We start from the raw sequence: 16,410 nt of genomic DNA, 5'->3' as shown, positions 1-16,410 counted from the left end.
GACCTTTTCACTTAACTCAATCAAGGAAAAATGTTAAAAAATTAGGCAACAATATTTTTACAATAATTTAGAAACATGTATCAGAAGGGTAGCCATGTTAGTCTGTATCCACAAAAACAACCAGGAGTCTGGTGGCACCTTCAAATAAATCTGTTAGTCTTTAAGGTGCCACCGGACTCCTGGTTGTTTCTTTAAAAGAAAAAAAAAAAAAACAACATCTGTATATGTTCCACCCAGAAAGGAAGTCATGTTATAGCAGCTTACCTCACTGGCAGACATATTCTTTACCTGTTCTGGTTTTAGTTCTGTTAAATAAAAAAAAATAAGAGCAATGAGTTTCACAAGAAAAACATCAAAACATTGTACGTTCAATTCTACTCTGAAAAGTGATTAAAAATGGCACCTTGCAACTCAACATGCCTGCTCCTTGTATCTTCCAAGTGATATCTGCTTGCTTTAAGTGAGTAAAATTTGTGTTGCTTTTCACTACTCTTAGTCTTACACAGCCAACACAGCTGAGCATGTGAAAGGATTACCTCTTTGTGCAATCAGATTTATTAAGTTCAAGTCGGTTAAATGAGTTTGCACAAGTTTAAAAGCAATGATTCTATAGGTGTATTTAAATAATGACCCCACTGACAATAGGTTGCACAGCACAGTATAACTGAGAGCATTCGTTTGCCCTGCAGAAGTTTTACTACCAGTAGGGTATGAGAAGAGTTGTAGTTTGTAGGGCTGGCATTTAGAAAGAACATTTTTTTTCACTTCACGTTTTAGATGGAAGCCAGAAAGGAGGAGGAGGACGTGGAGAGGGAAAAGACATCCAACCCCACAGTGTAGTTTTTATGGGCTCTTCTCAGAGAAGTACATTCTAAATATGAAGACTTTTACATTGCAGACAAAATGTACATTTTAGTGCACCAATCAGTTGCAAGTGTAAGCACATAATGTTTCCAACTTGCTGGAGGAATATAACTTATGATGGCTCTTATGAGACAGCCACTTTTAATACAATACCGCTCCCCAATTTTCATGCAGTGTAGTACACCTGTGATTCCCAAAGTCACAGAATCAGACTATCAGGGTTGAGAAGGGACCTCAGGAGGTCATCTAGAGGAACCTCCTGCTCAAAGCAGGACCAATCCCCAGTTTTTGGCCCAGATCCCTAAATGGCCCCCTCAAGGATTGAACTCACAACCCTAGGTTTAGCAGGCCAATGCTCAAACCACTGAGCTATCCTTCTCCTCACCCCGACTCATAACAGCCCATTAAAAGTAGCTACTGAAGGGAAAGTAGACAGAAAGAAGAGCTACTTGTCAGCAACTGGAGTTCAGAATATTTACAGATCCACACTCTAGAATTTGTGCGCTGTACGTCAAATCCATGAATCACTTCAAAACAGCTTACTATTGGGGGACCTGTGGCACCTCAACCCACGTAAAGTCAGGTTACAGAAGGACTACATCCTCCAGTTGCCCTCAGTTCTTTTTTGCCTGCCTGAAAGACTCCAAAGTGGAGAGGAGGGTGGGACAGCGTGGCAGAGGCACACAGAAGCAATATATTTGGAAACTCCAGTTACCGTTAAGGAGTCATCTCTTCTTCATAAAATTGTCTCTGCTGATCCCCTATGTAGAAGATTAGCTAACAGTAGCAATACCTAGAAGGACTGCGTAGTTGAACAATGACTGAAGGACTGCCTTTCTGACACAAGCATCCAATTTGGCTCCTGCATTGAGAGTGAGTGAGTAGTGCTAAACAACAAAGTGTTGTTTTAACTAAAAATTTCAAAGAGAGGAATGTCAAAGGCAGGACACTGAGGCAGCCACAACCCAACTTGATTGGGCTCATGTAATTCCATCATTCAACCTCAAATGGTCTTAACAGCTAAAAGCCAATTTTCATACATTCAGACAATCCCTGAATCAAGACAAATTCCCCCATGGCATCTCTTCCTGAAGACTACAAACAACCAATATGATTTGAACAGTTTTTTCACATTCAATTTAAGAAGCAGGTGAAGAATGTTCTCTAATACAGACACCTGTAAGGGATATGGTCTAGTTAAGACGGAACTGACACTAACTTGGGAAGCACATCATTCCATGAGTGGAAGCATGGCAAACTGAAATGGTTCCGTCACCTGTTAATATCAAATGGTTCTTTTCATGACACTTGGAAACGCACTAAAAAGCAATGCGTGACAGTCTCCACTTTACCATGCACAGCAACACAAGACCCAGGATGTCATGGATCTATTCTGATTAATTTTGGAGATTTGAGAGAGAGATGGACAAATGATTAGGAAGACACAGCAACAGTATCTTTAATTTCCTGAAGAGGCTTTAAAAAAAAAAAAAAAAAAAAAAAGAGGTACTATAGAAAAAGTCACACCACTTACCTCGAATAGGGCCCAGTGCCGCATCCTTTGCTAATGCAGTTAAGTCACTTCCTGAGTATCCATCTGTCATTCTTTGTAAAGGGGGAGAGGGGAGGGATAGAAAAACTTCCAATGATCTGCATCTTTATACATGGATATTACCAAAGACTGAAATAGTATTTCCCTCAGATTAAATGATAAACTACGCACCATAATTAGTAAATTATATAAATGTTACTTCAAACACATTTCTCAACTGAAAATACTTTATCCATTAAAGTTTAATATCAGTATTAAATGTAAGTAGCATTTAGCAATCAAAGTCTAGCAACTGGGATCTATTGCTGAACGCCATTTTAACACACACACTTTTTCTTTAAACAACCTACTAGATTGTCAGCACTTTCTTCTCTCAAATACTTGCCTAGGACTGTCCAGATATAGCTGTTGTGGCTTCTTCATATCACAATGACTAAATTCTAATGACAAATATTTTATGCCGTGCTTCTAGCCCATGACTAGTTTCTTTGGTGATCCAGTCTACAGTAGAACCTCAGGAGTTACGAACACCAGAGTTACAAACTGACTGGTCAACCACATTTGGAACCGTAAGTACACAATCGGGCAGCAGCAGAGACACAAAAACACAAAACAACACACGAAAATACAGTACTGTGTTAAACGTAAATTACTAAAAAATTAAGGGGAGGTTTTAAAAAAAAGATTTGACAAGGCAACAAAACAGTTTCTGTGCTTGTTTCATTTAAAATTAAGATTGTTAAAAGCAGCATTTTTCTTCTGCATAGTAAAGTTTTAAAGCTGTATTAAGTCAATGTTCAATTGTAAACTTTTGAAAGAACCACCATAACATTTTGTTCAGAGTTACAAATATTTCAGAGTTATGAACAACCTCCATTCCCGAGGTGTTCATAGCTGAGGTTCTACTGTACTTTGGGGACTGCTGCAGGAATCTCACCCAGACTAAGCTTGAAAAACATGGTGAGAACTGAAAGGAATCTCTGCATTTTTTTTAAAAAATGCACAGTTCCTATTTTGTGGCATGTTGTTGGGACACTTCACACATTGCAAGAAGTTTTCCCTTAAAACTTACAACCTTTTGTTGATACTGCAGCCAGATAAGTGAAAGTGTGTATATATGTATATTATAGAAAAATCATATTTTCAAACAAAATCACCAAATACTATCTGCCTATTTTATGTTTTTTTTATACTGCTGCCCATTATGGTAGTATCTGAATGCTTTCTAATAGGCTTCATGGCATGTCCGACATTCTTCCTTTTGGGGAGAAAAAACACTGGGTAGGGTTTTTGCTTTTGTTTTATTTTTATTAATTTCCTTTTTCAGTTGGTAGGGGCGTCATGTGTAGAAAGGCATCAGCATTGAGTGCTTCATTCTTAGGGTGATAAGGCTTTTTCTGAGAGGAAGGTTTTGCAGCATTTCCTAAAAACAATCTTACTCTGGGGTCACCTGATGTCCTCTGGAAGTTTGTTCCACAGCTGAATCCTTTACATCAATAATGCTTTATCACAAGCACTTACAGGCTTTGTAACCTGAATTCTGCCAGAGAAGTGCAGCTGTCACTGTGGTTTATGGATTGAATTTGGTCTGTAATTTAGCTCAACACTGATCCAATAACTGCTTTGAAAATGAGGACCAAAGCCGTAAACTGGCATCACAAGCTAACCAGGAAACAGTGGAGGGACTTCAGTTGAGGCTTCATGTGCTCACAGCAGCCTAAGCCACAAAGAAGGTGGGCAGTCCTATTCTGGACCAGCTGGAGCCTATGGACGGTCTTCACAATCAGATTCATAATGAGCTACCATAATCCAGCCTGGAGGTAACAAATGCATGGATTACTGTGTGCTGGTCCTTTTCTGGGAGGAAGAAACATTTCCTAATAAGATGGAGATGAAAAGAGGTAGCAATGCTATCCTGTCATCCAAGCTTAGTCAGGCAAACAAACTTGAGGCTTTGCACCACTGTGATGAATAGGGGTCATATGCCTTCAAAGCACAATGGGAGACAATGTTCAGGATAACTTTTCAAAAGCTTTTTCCCTTTTTGACCAGCATCATTTTAGTCTTGCCTGTGTTCATCTTAAGCCAGTTGCTCTTCATTCAAAAGCAGATTTCTTGTCAGTGTTCTGACATTTTAGTAATGGCAGTGGGTGCATCAATTGAAAAGGAGATCTATAGATGCGTGTAATTGGAATGCTGTTGGCAGCTGAGGCCATGGCAACTCAATCTCTCCCAATGGTCTTACAGAGATGCTGGAGAGAAGGAGGGAGAATATGGATACCTCTGTGACCCTGCACATGGGGGCCTTTGGAGAGGATAAGCAATTACCCAATTACCACTCCAAGTTCTGCTGGAGAGTCTCCAGTCAGTCTCCAGTCAGGGCTGGAAGAGCTGTACTTCAGGCTTTAGCATCATTCTCCAATTTAACCATTCAAGTGCTTCAAAAGTTGCCGAAGTCATCAGTGAAAGAGAGGGAACCCAGAACTGGTATTTCCAATGTGAAAATCAATATTATATACTGAAAAGGAGCAGTAAAAAATAGAAACACTTTTTTGCTGTACCGCCCCACCTTTCAAAGGCAGCCATTAGAAATTGTCAAAAGGCACAATAATGGCCCGTTAAAGGAGCTAGTTCATCCAATTTTCTGGAGGCACTGCACCCAATTACAATTTCTGTTTGTGGGTTGAAGAAGGTTTAGTAGAATTATAAAGGACTAAAGTGTAGGATAAATCCCAGTCACTTGCCAACCAAGGAAATGTGGCAAGTCACTCAAGTGAACAAAGTCGATAGTAGGGAATGGGATAGCACAAAGAATTTTTCAAAAAGTTGTGCTTAGTGATGTTTGTATGTTTGCACATAGACTCTACAGTCACAGAACTTAACTTACAACCCCATTTTTTACTTCAATTAGATACTAGTTCATCTGACATGGCTGAAGATAGTTTTCTGCAAGTGTGAATTAAGATGACAATAAATGCAACTTCATTGTGCTGCAAATTTAGGCGATGTTGCAGTTATAAAATGGCTGATGCACACTAGACCTGCTGAACATATGTGCATGTACCCCTCATGCACACACAAAAACGAAAGACTCAGACTAAAGTTACATTATTTAAATTCTTGATGCTCTGCACCTCACTCAGTTTTCCTCCTCCATGATCTACCAAGTAGATTCTTTAGTATCTCAGAAGGAGAGACGGTCTTTTCCCTTACATTAAGGAACATTTCTTATTTTCCTCTCCCTTCTCTACCTCCTGAATAGCATTCATAATGGGGTACCTAACCTCCAGAGGATGAGCACGTAGTAATATTGTGCGATCCATAAGAATTTTCACAATGGAAAGCACAAGTAACTTTTAGGTATTTTTCAATGCAAAATTTAAAATCTCAAAAACAGCAAAAAATATTGGAAAAGCTCTACACTTATGAGATCCTTGCTATTCTATGCTTAAAATTTCAGTATTGCCAACCCCAAAAATGCACAAGTCAGGAAAAAGCAAAACAAAAACCAATGAGATTTGTTTTCAACCTGAAATGCACAAAAAATTTAGAGCAGGTGCTCTCTTTAGTCAGCTGGGAAAGATGGGGCTCGCCTAGAGGTTGGGTGGGAAGGAGCTTGCCTTTGTTTCCTGTCTCCCTGCCCCAGGCACAGTGCTGATCAGCATGTTTCAACAGCAGATCTAGGTGGCGAGAAAACAGTTTGAACAGTACTCTTAAACAGCCTGACCGGGTGGCGGTGGGGTGGGAAATAGTGTTTTTCATAACTTCCAAAATGTGTGCAATTCATTCTCAATACGTTACACTTAGAAAGGGACATAAAAGGTTCTATGAATATATTGGGAACAAAAGAAAGATGAAGAAAGGTGTAGGTCCTCTATTTATCAGGGAAGAAGAGCTAATAATGGACAAGGTTCAAGAAAGCGGAAGTGTTAAACACCTATTTTGCATCAGTCTTCACTAAAAAGGTAAATTGTGACCAGTTGTTTAATATCAGTTAATGTTAACAAAGGGGAAGGAACACAGGCCAAAATAAGGAAGGTTACAGAATATTTAGATAAGTTAGATGTATTGAAATCAGCAAGACCTGATGAAATTCATCCTACTTAAAGAACTAGCTGAACCAGTCTTGGAACTAACAGCTATTATCTCTGAACTCCAGGAGAATGGGTGGAGAAGGGCAAATGTAGTACTTATCTTCAAAAAGGGGAACAAAGAGGATATGGGGACAAAGTAGGCTTGGAAGGATTAAATTTTTATTGGTAAATATTGGTGGGGTCTCACTTGGGGTCTGTTCTGGGTCCTTACTATTTAATATTTTCAATGATGATGATGAGTGAAAAATACGCTTATAAAATTTGCAGATGACAGCAAGATGGGAGGGGTTGTATGCAGTTTGGGGGACAGATTAGACTTCAAGGGGACTGATAAATTGGAGCGCTGGTCTGAAATCAACAAGATGAAATTCAATAGAGACAAGTGGAAAGTACTTCATTTAGGAAGAAAAATTAAATGCACAACTACAAAATGGGGAAAGACTGGCTAAGTGATAGTACTGCTGAAAAGGATCTGCGGGTTATAATGGAACAAACTGAATACAAGACAACGATGTGATGAAGTGGTGGAAAAGGCTCATATCATTCTGAGGTGTATTAACAGGAGCATCGAATACATGGGAGGTAATCGTCCTGCTCTACTCAGCACTGGTGAGGCCTCATCTGGAATACTGTGTCCAGTGATGCCACATTTTGAGAAAGAAGTGGATCAAATGGAGAGTGTGTCCAGAGAAGTGCAACAAAAATGATCAAACTTTAGAAAACCCGACCTATGAGGCAAGGTTAAAAAACTGGCATATACAGTCTTGAGAAAAGACTGAGGGGAAGAACAGAACAGTCAGCAAAAATGTTAGAGCTATTATAAAGAGGATGGTGATCAACTGTTCTCCACATTCACCAAAGGTAGAACAAGAAATAACCTGCTTAATATGTGGCAAGGGAGATTTACGTTAGATATGAGGAAAAACTTTCTAAATAGAAGGATAGATAAGCATGGGAACAGGCTTCCAAGGGAAGTTGTGAAATCCTCATCATTGGAGGTTTTTAAGAACAGGTTAGACAAACATGTCAGGGATGGTCTAGGTCTAGCTATACTTGGTCTTGCCTCAGCACAGAGGGCTGGACTAGATTATGATCTCTTGATGTCCCTTCCAGTCCTACATTTCTAGGATTTTAAGTACAGGCAAGGTTACAATTTCAATGTCCCTGATAACTAGCATTAGTTCTAAATGTAACAGAGCAGTTTATATGAATGCTGTGGACCAGCAATATTGTTAGCAGACCAGCAATATTGTTAGCAGAACTATCCAAGTACTTACCTAGCTAGCTGTGCAAGCTCTTTTTGGGTCAATGGACTTCCTTGCTTGCTTAAAAGATTTTTTAGTAAAATCAATCTTGTCTGAAAAGAAGCATTTATCAGTTGTAAGTTCACATACAAAAACTTATCTATTAGAAGATACAAAACAAAAATATATGGCATGTTTCTGTGAATTCAGAAGCCTATATGTATGATATTTGTAGTACTTTTGACTATGATGTACATGTCAATACTTTCTTTTAAGGGGTCATATGGATTTAGTATTCATGAAATTGAGGGTCCCATTGGTTCCAGCCAGGCACTGTACAATCACGACAACTAAACTACAATCTTGATCAGACACACTTCTGCTGCTGCTGCTAAAATAGCAAACAGTGCTAATAGGTTTTTTTTGTTTTAGTGTTGAAGAACTGCTAAAATTAGGCCACACAATTTTTTAAACTTTTGCATGAAATAATTTCATGTCAAACCAAACATACCGGCTGTTGCAGTATTCTAGGCATATCAAAACATGTCCTTGTCTGTTTAATCAGCACACTGCCTATACAACAGCAAGCTACCCAGAAGGAGAGAGCAGTTACTAGCAGATTTGATTCTACTAAGTACATCAAAATGTAATAACAAATATTCGCCGGAGTGGTATAAACTTACCATACTAGCCAAAGTGAATTAGTGGACACCACTAAGTCACAAAATTCAGTAATTTGCAATAAATCTACCAATCATTAGGGCAAATTAAAAAGGTTCTATAATATATTTTTTTGTTTTTCCTATAAAACAGGATTTTAAGAACTCTAAGAAAGAAATGCACACAAGCCATACACTTACCTCTTCATTTGGTAAAGATACATACACGCGTTTGGTGAATCGTCTGCAAAAAAAAAGAAAAAAAAGTAACATTTTAATACTTCAGAAGAACTAGCTGGTAAAAGCTGACATTTAATAAAAATACATATTTTATGCCCATGCCACCAACACTAATTTTTTTTGCTATCTATGGTAATTAACTAAAGAAAACTTAGATAGGGAATAGCAAATTTGAAATCCTTGCCCTTGACTGAGGCAGTCCAGGATGTAGCTAGATAAGAAGCAAAAAGAACGTCTGGCATCAGAGAAAGGTATATAAATATTATAACTATATCAAGTTAAAAAAAAAAACACACAATCCTGGCACTAAAATAATTTATCTCCTCACAAGGGTAGGTGCAATAAAGCAAGGCCTAGTTGGGTCTTGTGGAAGCTATTCCCATGAGGATGGCACCTGGAGAATAAGGGGAGTTTTTGAGACACCTTCCATGATGTTGTAATATGCAGACAGTTGTACTTGAGATTTGTAACTTTTGCGTTATGTCCATTTTCTAAATAATGGAAACTTTACATAGCCTGAACCCCACCACACTATTTAATACTCTATTTATCTAGAAGCTTATTCTGGTGCAGGAAGGTGCGGTTTGCACTATCCAGATTGAATTTTGCCGACTGTATTTTACCACCAGTGAAAAAAATCTCTCCTTCAGTATGGTATATGCATATTCCCACTCGCAGGAGACTAACAAGTAGTACAGCCGCTTAGGAAGGTGGGCGGAGGGCCAAATTGAGTGTGGGGTGATAAAGGTCTGAATAAAACTCCAGGTAGTAGCCCTGCAGATTTTAAAGGTACAAACATGCCATTGGTGCTACCTTAGCCCTGATGAAACTCTTACGGGAAGAAGGAATGATTTGCTTGTAGCTTTTAATATGTTCATGGATAACGTCTCCCTACAAAGATTCCAATGACTTTGCAATACTTCAGATCAGACTCTCCAGCCCAAGCTGGTAACATCTATCCCTACAACCATCAGTGACAGAATGAATAGAACATCCTTTTTAACGTATTCTCATATTGTCCACTATTGCAGAATCTTTGGAGTCTTTGAAAATGTTGAGGAATGTAATTCATTTTCAGAGTAATTTGTAGGGAGCCAGTGAAGTCAAATCCGCATTTCTCAGCATAGCATGAGAGAGGTGTAAGTGGGAGATGCCATGCTACAAAGCAGAGGTTCTCAAACTGTGGTCCACAGACCACCAGTGGTCTGCGAGCTCCAATCAGGTGGTCCACGGATAGTTCCCTCTAAGGTGCGTGCCTAGGCGGCAGCACACAAGAGCATGAAGGGCCACCCACCTAATTAGTGGAGCCGCGCAGGCATGCTCCACTAATTAGGTGCCTGGACCCTAGAGAAGATGCACATGTAAGGTGAGGTGGTGGACTTGGGGGGGGAATACGGGGTAGGTGGAAGGGGGCAATGGGGTGAGAAGTGGGGGTGCGGGGGAATTTGGGATGTGCAGGGCTGTGGCGGCCAGAGAAAGAGATTACTTTCCCCATCTCCAGGGCTGTGGCTGCTGGGGAGAGACGGCCCTCCTTCCCAGCCTCAGCTCTACGGCAGGGGAGAGACCCCCCCACCTCCTTCCCAGTCCCAGTTCGGGGGCTGCCACAGTGGGGGAGAGAGGGCACATCCATTGCATTAGAAAGATAAGACTACTGATATTAAAATATGAGTTGTGTGCTTTTATTTGTAGAACAAAAAAATGTTTATTATTAAGGTTTTGGGGTTTGTTTTTTTTTTAATATAGTGCTTTTATCCAAAGTGCTTTACAATAGTTAGCTAATGGTACAAACAACATTTGGAAAGATCATTAAGTGGTCCGCCAAGACCCTCAACAATTTTCAAGTGGTCCGTGAAAAGAAAAGTTTGAGAACCACTGTTATAAAGGATTCTTAAGAATCTGAAACGAGGCCTCCAAGGTCCTACAGCTATTGAGGATACCATGCCTCCAAATGTCCAAAAGAGAAATTCAGTGCTGCTTCTATGAAGAAGGGTCTATAGAAGAGACTTTCTGCTCAGTTTATCCTTAGGCCCAAAGAATGGAACAGATGAGTGACATGAAAGGATCTGAAAGCGTACCGGTTTAAGACCATTCCAAGCTGATGGCACTAAAGGCACAACTCACTCAAAAGGGAATGCTGAGGCACTTCTTTAAAATAAGCATTCAGTATTTTGTTAATATTTACCACCAACAACTCTAGCAAATTTCAGTCCAATACAATTTGAAAAGTGCAAGATACTTAACTGTGAAACTTGTATTTCATAACAGAAACTAATTTAAGTGCAACTGTGTCCTTGAATATATATTAAAAGGGGCATAATTTAGGTACCTGAGAACAGCATCATCCAGCTCCTGTGGCCTATTAGTTGCCCCCATTACAAGTATTCTGTCCTCTCCAGAAGACTGTACCTATAATGTTGTAAAGCAAGAGTAACGTAAATTGAAAACTTAGAAACAATGCAGTAAACTGTAAAAAGACTGAAGTACACTGATTGGATGTTGATACTAAATGCTTATGTTTGTGTGTGTGTTGGCTTTATGTTATCCACAGAATTTTCTGCCTAGTTTGCGGTTTAAAAAAAACAAAACAAAACAAAACAAAAACAAACTGATATATTTAAACTCCATCTCAGTTTTCCATAGCAGCATCTGGTGTCCAAAATAAGTGCCATAACTAGGACTGGCAATTAGAACATATAGTCTTGGAGAATTTTGATATTGTGAGTGCTGTAAGTTAAAAAGTAAACAGGCTTACTTTACTATCTTTACTGTTTTAAACAAAGTCAAATTTTACTGCCACTCAGAGCAGCGAAACTACACTGAAACGTATAGAGGAGAGGAAAATTGAAATGTAGGTCTAAAACTCAGGAACTTCTATAATAGATCAGACCAATGATCAATCTAATCTAGTATCCTGACTGACAGTGGCCAGTGCCAAATATTTCAAAGTAGATAATTATGCAATAGCCTACCCACAGAGAAAGTTTCTCCTAAGTCCCTCAGTTATGAGGTTGATTTATGACGAAGCATGAAGGTTCATATCCCTTCCATATTTTTTTTTTTAAATCTACCTAACTAGGGATGTTTCAATTATCCATATGGCTGTCTGGTTCCCTTTTAGAATCCTGTGAAGCTCTTGGCCTCAATAATATCTGATGGCAATGAATTCCACAAGAACATTATGTGAAAGAGTACTTCCTTTTATAAGTTTCAAATTTGCTACCTTTTAATTTTGTTTAATATTTCTTATTTTTGTATTATAAAAGGATAAATGGGAGAACTCTATCTTCTCCGTACCATTAATCACCTTACATACCTCTAAACTAAAAAGTGTCCAAAACTTTTCCAGCCATATTTATATGGAAGTTTTTCCATGCCTTTAATAATTTTCACTGTCTCTGAACCACGCTGTTTCTGCTATGTTGTTGAGACAGAGGATTACAATTTAACTCACATTCCACTGCAGGGTTTGCCATTATTTATATCAATGGCATTCTAATTTTTATTGGTTTTCCATCTCAATGACAATTTGTCTCAGTGTAAGGAATGAAACCAACATTCCTTATGTGTGCTGCATTTTTCAGTAGAAGCTATAATCTTGGTTTGTTTGCAGTTTTCCATAATCCAAATTAATATTTACTATAATGTATAATACCCAGAAAACAAGCCTCCTTATAACAGTTTCATAGTTGCATATATCAAAAATCTAAATTAATGATTAGCCAGAAGCCTCCTTTTTCCTCCAAGTCCCACATTTCCAAAAGCTCAGACTCCATTAGGAGGGAAAGACACACCCCTGAACAGCAAAAAGGCAATAGTTATATAATCCTTTTTCACCATGACTATTTCTAGAGATGCACGCTATGTAAGTGGGGTGTAGGCTGAACGTTGAACCTGAATGTCTCCTCCAACGGCTTAAACTCTCATCAACCCACAACAGTAGTGCTGGGTTCTTCCTCCTGCCCAAGAAATGAATTCCTTCCCTCATAGCTTCTCTGCCGATACTCCCACCACTTACCCATCTTCTCTTCCCCAGCCATGCAATACTAGAGTCCACCCACAGCTCCTCCCCAGGTGTCTATCACCATCCTCCCTGCTCAAAGACTGAACTCTCCATGGTGCTCCAGTTCTTTACTGGGAAAAAGGTAGAAGTATTTTTATTGCTGTTCAAGGAAATAAAGGAGAGGATATTTAACTGGTGGAGCTTAACCCCATTAGCATAACATTAGCAGCTTTCATTGGCCCCCCATCATTGTATTAAGTAACAACAATACTGTAATACTGATACTTACGCCATCAAATTCTATTAAAAATTCTGTTTTTAGACGCCTACTAGCATCATGTTCACCTTCTCTTCTTTCGCATAAAAGGCTATCAACTTCATCTAAAAAGAAAAAAGTCTTAGTTTTAAAGTTTCAGCCAGTGAGATAGCTAAACATCAAGGTTTTAATTCAACTATTATTTTGCTAGTGTGGGGCTCCAATAAGAGGTCTTATCTTTATTCTTCATGAGGCAGACAAACTTTGGCAAAGTTAAAAAAATATTTGTACAGGTGTTAAAAGTGCAAGGCCCAGTGGCATCAGTAAAGTATCACTGATTTGACATCATCTGACAGAACAGGAATTTTGTATGCATTCTGTCATCTGTGGGTAATAAACCCCAAGTTTTCAAATAGGATGAGAAAATAAATGCAAAATATTGTCATAGCTCTGTACTGCAGGTAATATATAAAAATGCACTAAAATAGAATCTTTGCATCCAAGGTTATCATAGGACAATTCTTTTGTTAGTTAGTTAAGCTTTTCCTAGATTACTGCAACTAGGGCAGAATGGGGAACACGCTCAAGTGAAACATGCTCCCCAAATGAAATACCAATTAAGGAGCAAGTAATCACTGATGCAGAGAGATCCCCTATCTTGTTATGTCTTGCATTATTACTGGGACAAGTGAGCCTCAAATATAGAGAGCACTTTAGTTTAAAAAGATTTTATTTTGCAAAAAATATATATACAGATCTTACTAACCAAACATTAAAGGTCTTACCTATAAAAATTATAGACGGCTGAAGTTCTCTGGCTACTGCAAAAAGAGCACGCACCAGTTTCTCTCCCTCACCTACCTAAACAGGTCAAGTATTTTTCAAAACAAATATTACAAAAAAGTCAATAAGCAACTGTTCACAAACACAAGCTTTGCATGAACCATTCCCATACCATGGATAAGCAAACCACTAGTTCAGCACTAAGTGGTGAAACACCCTGCCTTTTTCCACACAAAAAAATATGAAAACTTCACTAATGATTCTGGCTGGAAATATTAAAGGAGCATAAGGGAGTTAAGTGCCTAAATCACAATGAAATTCAAAGCAAGTTGGGCTCTCTTGAAAATCACAGCTTTTATACTTAAATAAAAATATTTCCACAGGAGTGCAGGAGTTTGCTCAATAATGAAGAGTCAATTTCTGAAACTGCTATTTTGTGTTTGTTAGTATCAAATACACTTTTCAGTATAATGCATCATCTAGTGTGCGGACGTGTGGAGGATTTTGGCTTAACGAGGCTAGTGGATGGAGGCAGCACCCTCCCATGGCACAGGATATCCCCCTCATAGTCATCAAAAATATCAATGTTTTAGCCCTACAAGTCTGTCAGATAGTCAAGAGCCTAATGTATTAGCATTAAGAAACCAAAACCATTAGCAACTATTACTTACATATTTTGAAGTTAGGCTTGCAGCACTTATGTTAAAGAAGGTTGCATTTGATTCTGCAGCAACTGCTTTGGCCTGAAAAACAGTGAATCTCTTATTAACGGTAGGCAAGTTTAGGATTTAGAATAAACTTAACAAGACAATAAGTATAGTGTATGAAGAAAAATAGAATATGATGTAACAGAACTTTAGCTAAATCTGGATCTTGTATAAGATATAAAAATCAGTATGCCTCATGAACAATTTGTGAATCTCTGCTAAGTCAGTTAAGTAGGCATAACTACTACTAGAGGGAAACTTGAGAGTTTAGGTCATTCAGATATCAGTTGCTCAAACTGGTACTACTCCTAGAGAATTAGGATGGTCTTTGCCCAGTTTCTTCAAGAAGTTATAACATAAAACTTTAACCAGATGATTCAGTAACTAAAACCAAACTAGTGCATATACTTTAAGGCAGTGGTCTCCAACCTTTTAAGCACAAGATCACTTTTCCAATTTAAGTGCAACCCAAGATCTATCTCAAAGAAAATGTAGTAATCACACAAACCCAAACACCCTTACCCCGCCCCATCCCATACCCGAGGCCCTGCACTGCTCACCATCACCCCAGAAGCTCTGGGCTGGGGCAGAGGGGTTAGGAGTGTGGGAGGGGCTCCAGGCTGATCATGGGGCAGGGGATTCGTGTGCAGGAGGGGGTTTGGGCTCTATGAGGTAGTTTGGGTGTAGGAGAGGGCTCAGGACTGGGGCAAGAGGTTGGGGTGCAGGAAGGGATGTGGGGGGCTGGCTCCGGGAGGGGCTCAAGGCTTGGGCAGCAAATTTTGATGCAGGGTGTGGGCTCTGTGAGGAGGCTGGGGCATGGGGTTGAGGTGCAGGAGGGTGTGTGGGGTGCAGGCTCTGGGAGGGGGTTGGGATGTGGGAGGTTCAGGGATGGAGTGCTGGTTGGGGTTCAGGGCTGGGGCAGGGGTTCGGGCTCCAGCTGGGTGTCATTTAATTCAGGCGGCTTCCAGGCAGCAGGGCTAAGGCAGGCTCCCTGCCTGCCCTGGTCCCACACTGCTCCCAGAAGCGGTCGGCATGTCCAACAGCAGCTCCTAGGTGTGTGTGGGGGGGGGGGAGGGAGGGAAGAAAGGGAGCGGGGCAAGGGGTCTCTGCACACTGCCCTCATCTACAGGCACTGCCCCCACAGCTCCCATTGGCCAGGAATGGAGAACCGCAGCTAAAGGGAGCTGCGGGGACAGTGCCTGCAGGCAAGGGCAACACGCAGAGACCCCTTGCCCCTCCCCACCAGGAGCAGCGTGGAGCCAGGGCAGGCAGGGAGCCTGCCTTAGCTCCGCTCCACAGCCACACCGTTAGTGGCCAATCTCATGGTTCGGCTGTAGAAGGGTTGGCAACCCTAGACTGAGATCGACTATCAGAAGCTCCACAATTGACCAGTTGATCGCAATCTACCGGTTGGTGACCACTGCACTAAGGTATACACCACTGAGTCCGACTTAAAAGAATTTTGTCGTGACAGTTTCTGAAATGCCTAGATGCACAAGCTGATGCACTACAAGCATGCATCAACCCTTGTGTCCTGAATGAACTACAAGTCACTCTACTCGACAGAATAGGAAGAAACTTCAGTCAGGCAAAGTTGTCATCTATGGAGTTTGCGTTTCTCTGAAGCATCTACACGGACCACTTTTAGATAGGTGCTAGTTGTACAAGTGGTCTAATCCACCATTGCAATTCACATCCACTGTACTTAGAAAATATACTAAAAAAAGAGTGCAATTGTCATGACTGTACTTGTTAAAAGTGTAAAGGCTAAATCAAGTTAGATGCCAATATTTAATATATTTAATTTTTAACTCATTTGCAATATTAGTTGGATGATTAGTTTCACTAATTTAGTTTAATAATATTATTTTTCTCTCACCTATGTAGCAAGAGAGGCAATCTTCAGAGGAAAACTGGGAAGGGGAGAAAAGCCACTTCTCAGTGGAAGTTCACAGTAAGGGAAGGAGTGGGGGGGGAGGGGACTTTCCTCCCTTTCTATCAGTTGTATTCT

At 39.9% G+C, this 16,410-nt stretch overlaps 1 protein-coding gene across 4 annotated transcripts in view; it reads right to left on the bottom strand.

Moving 5' to 3' along the window:
* The window catches only part of SPAST (spastin), a 62,172-nt gene that overhangs the window by 10,683 nt on the left and 35,079 nt on the right, over positions 1-16,410 (bottom strand). For all 4 annotated transcript variants that reach the window (XM_084625217.1, XM_084625218.1, XM_084625215.1 and 1 more), the window contains 8 exons: positions 14,364-14,435; positions 13,695-13,770; positions 12,943-13,034; positions 10,980-11,059; positions 8,615-8,657; positions 7,788-7,867; positions 2,399-2,469; positions 265-305 (listed from right to left, as the gene is read on the bottom strand). In XM_084625217.1, the coding sequence (XP_084481343.1) occupies positions 265-305; positions 2,399-2,469; positions 7,788-7,867; positions 8,615-8,657; positions 10,980-11,059; positions 12,943-13,034; positions 13,695-13,770; positions 14,364-14,435 (555 nt within the window). The remainder of the gene's footprint in view (positions 1-264; positions 306-2,398; positions 2,470-7,787; positions 7,868-8,614; positions 8,658-10,979; positions 11,060-12,942; positions 13,035-13,694; positions 13,771-14,363; positions 14,436-16,410) is intronic.

Source organism: Lepidochelys olivacea, assembly GCF_965140295.1.
Source record: "Lepidochelys olivacea isolate rLepOli2 genome assembly, chromosome: 3".
Taxonomy (NCBI): Eukaryota; Metazoa; Chordata; order Testudines; family Cheloniidae; genus Lepidochelys; species Lepidochelys olivacea.
The sequence above is the reverse complement of the archived record's forward strand: the minus strand, read 5'-3'. Positions and strand labels throughout refer to the sequence as shown.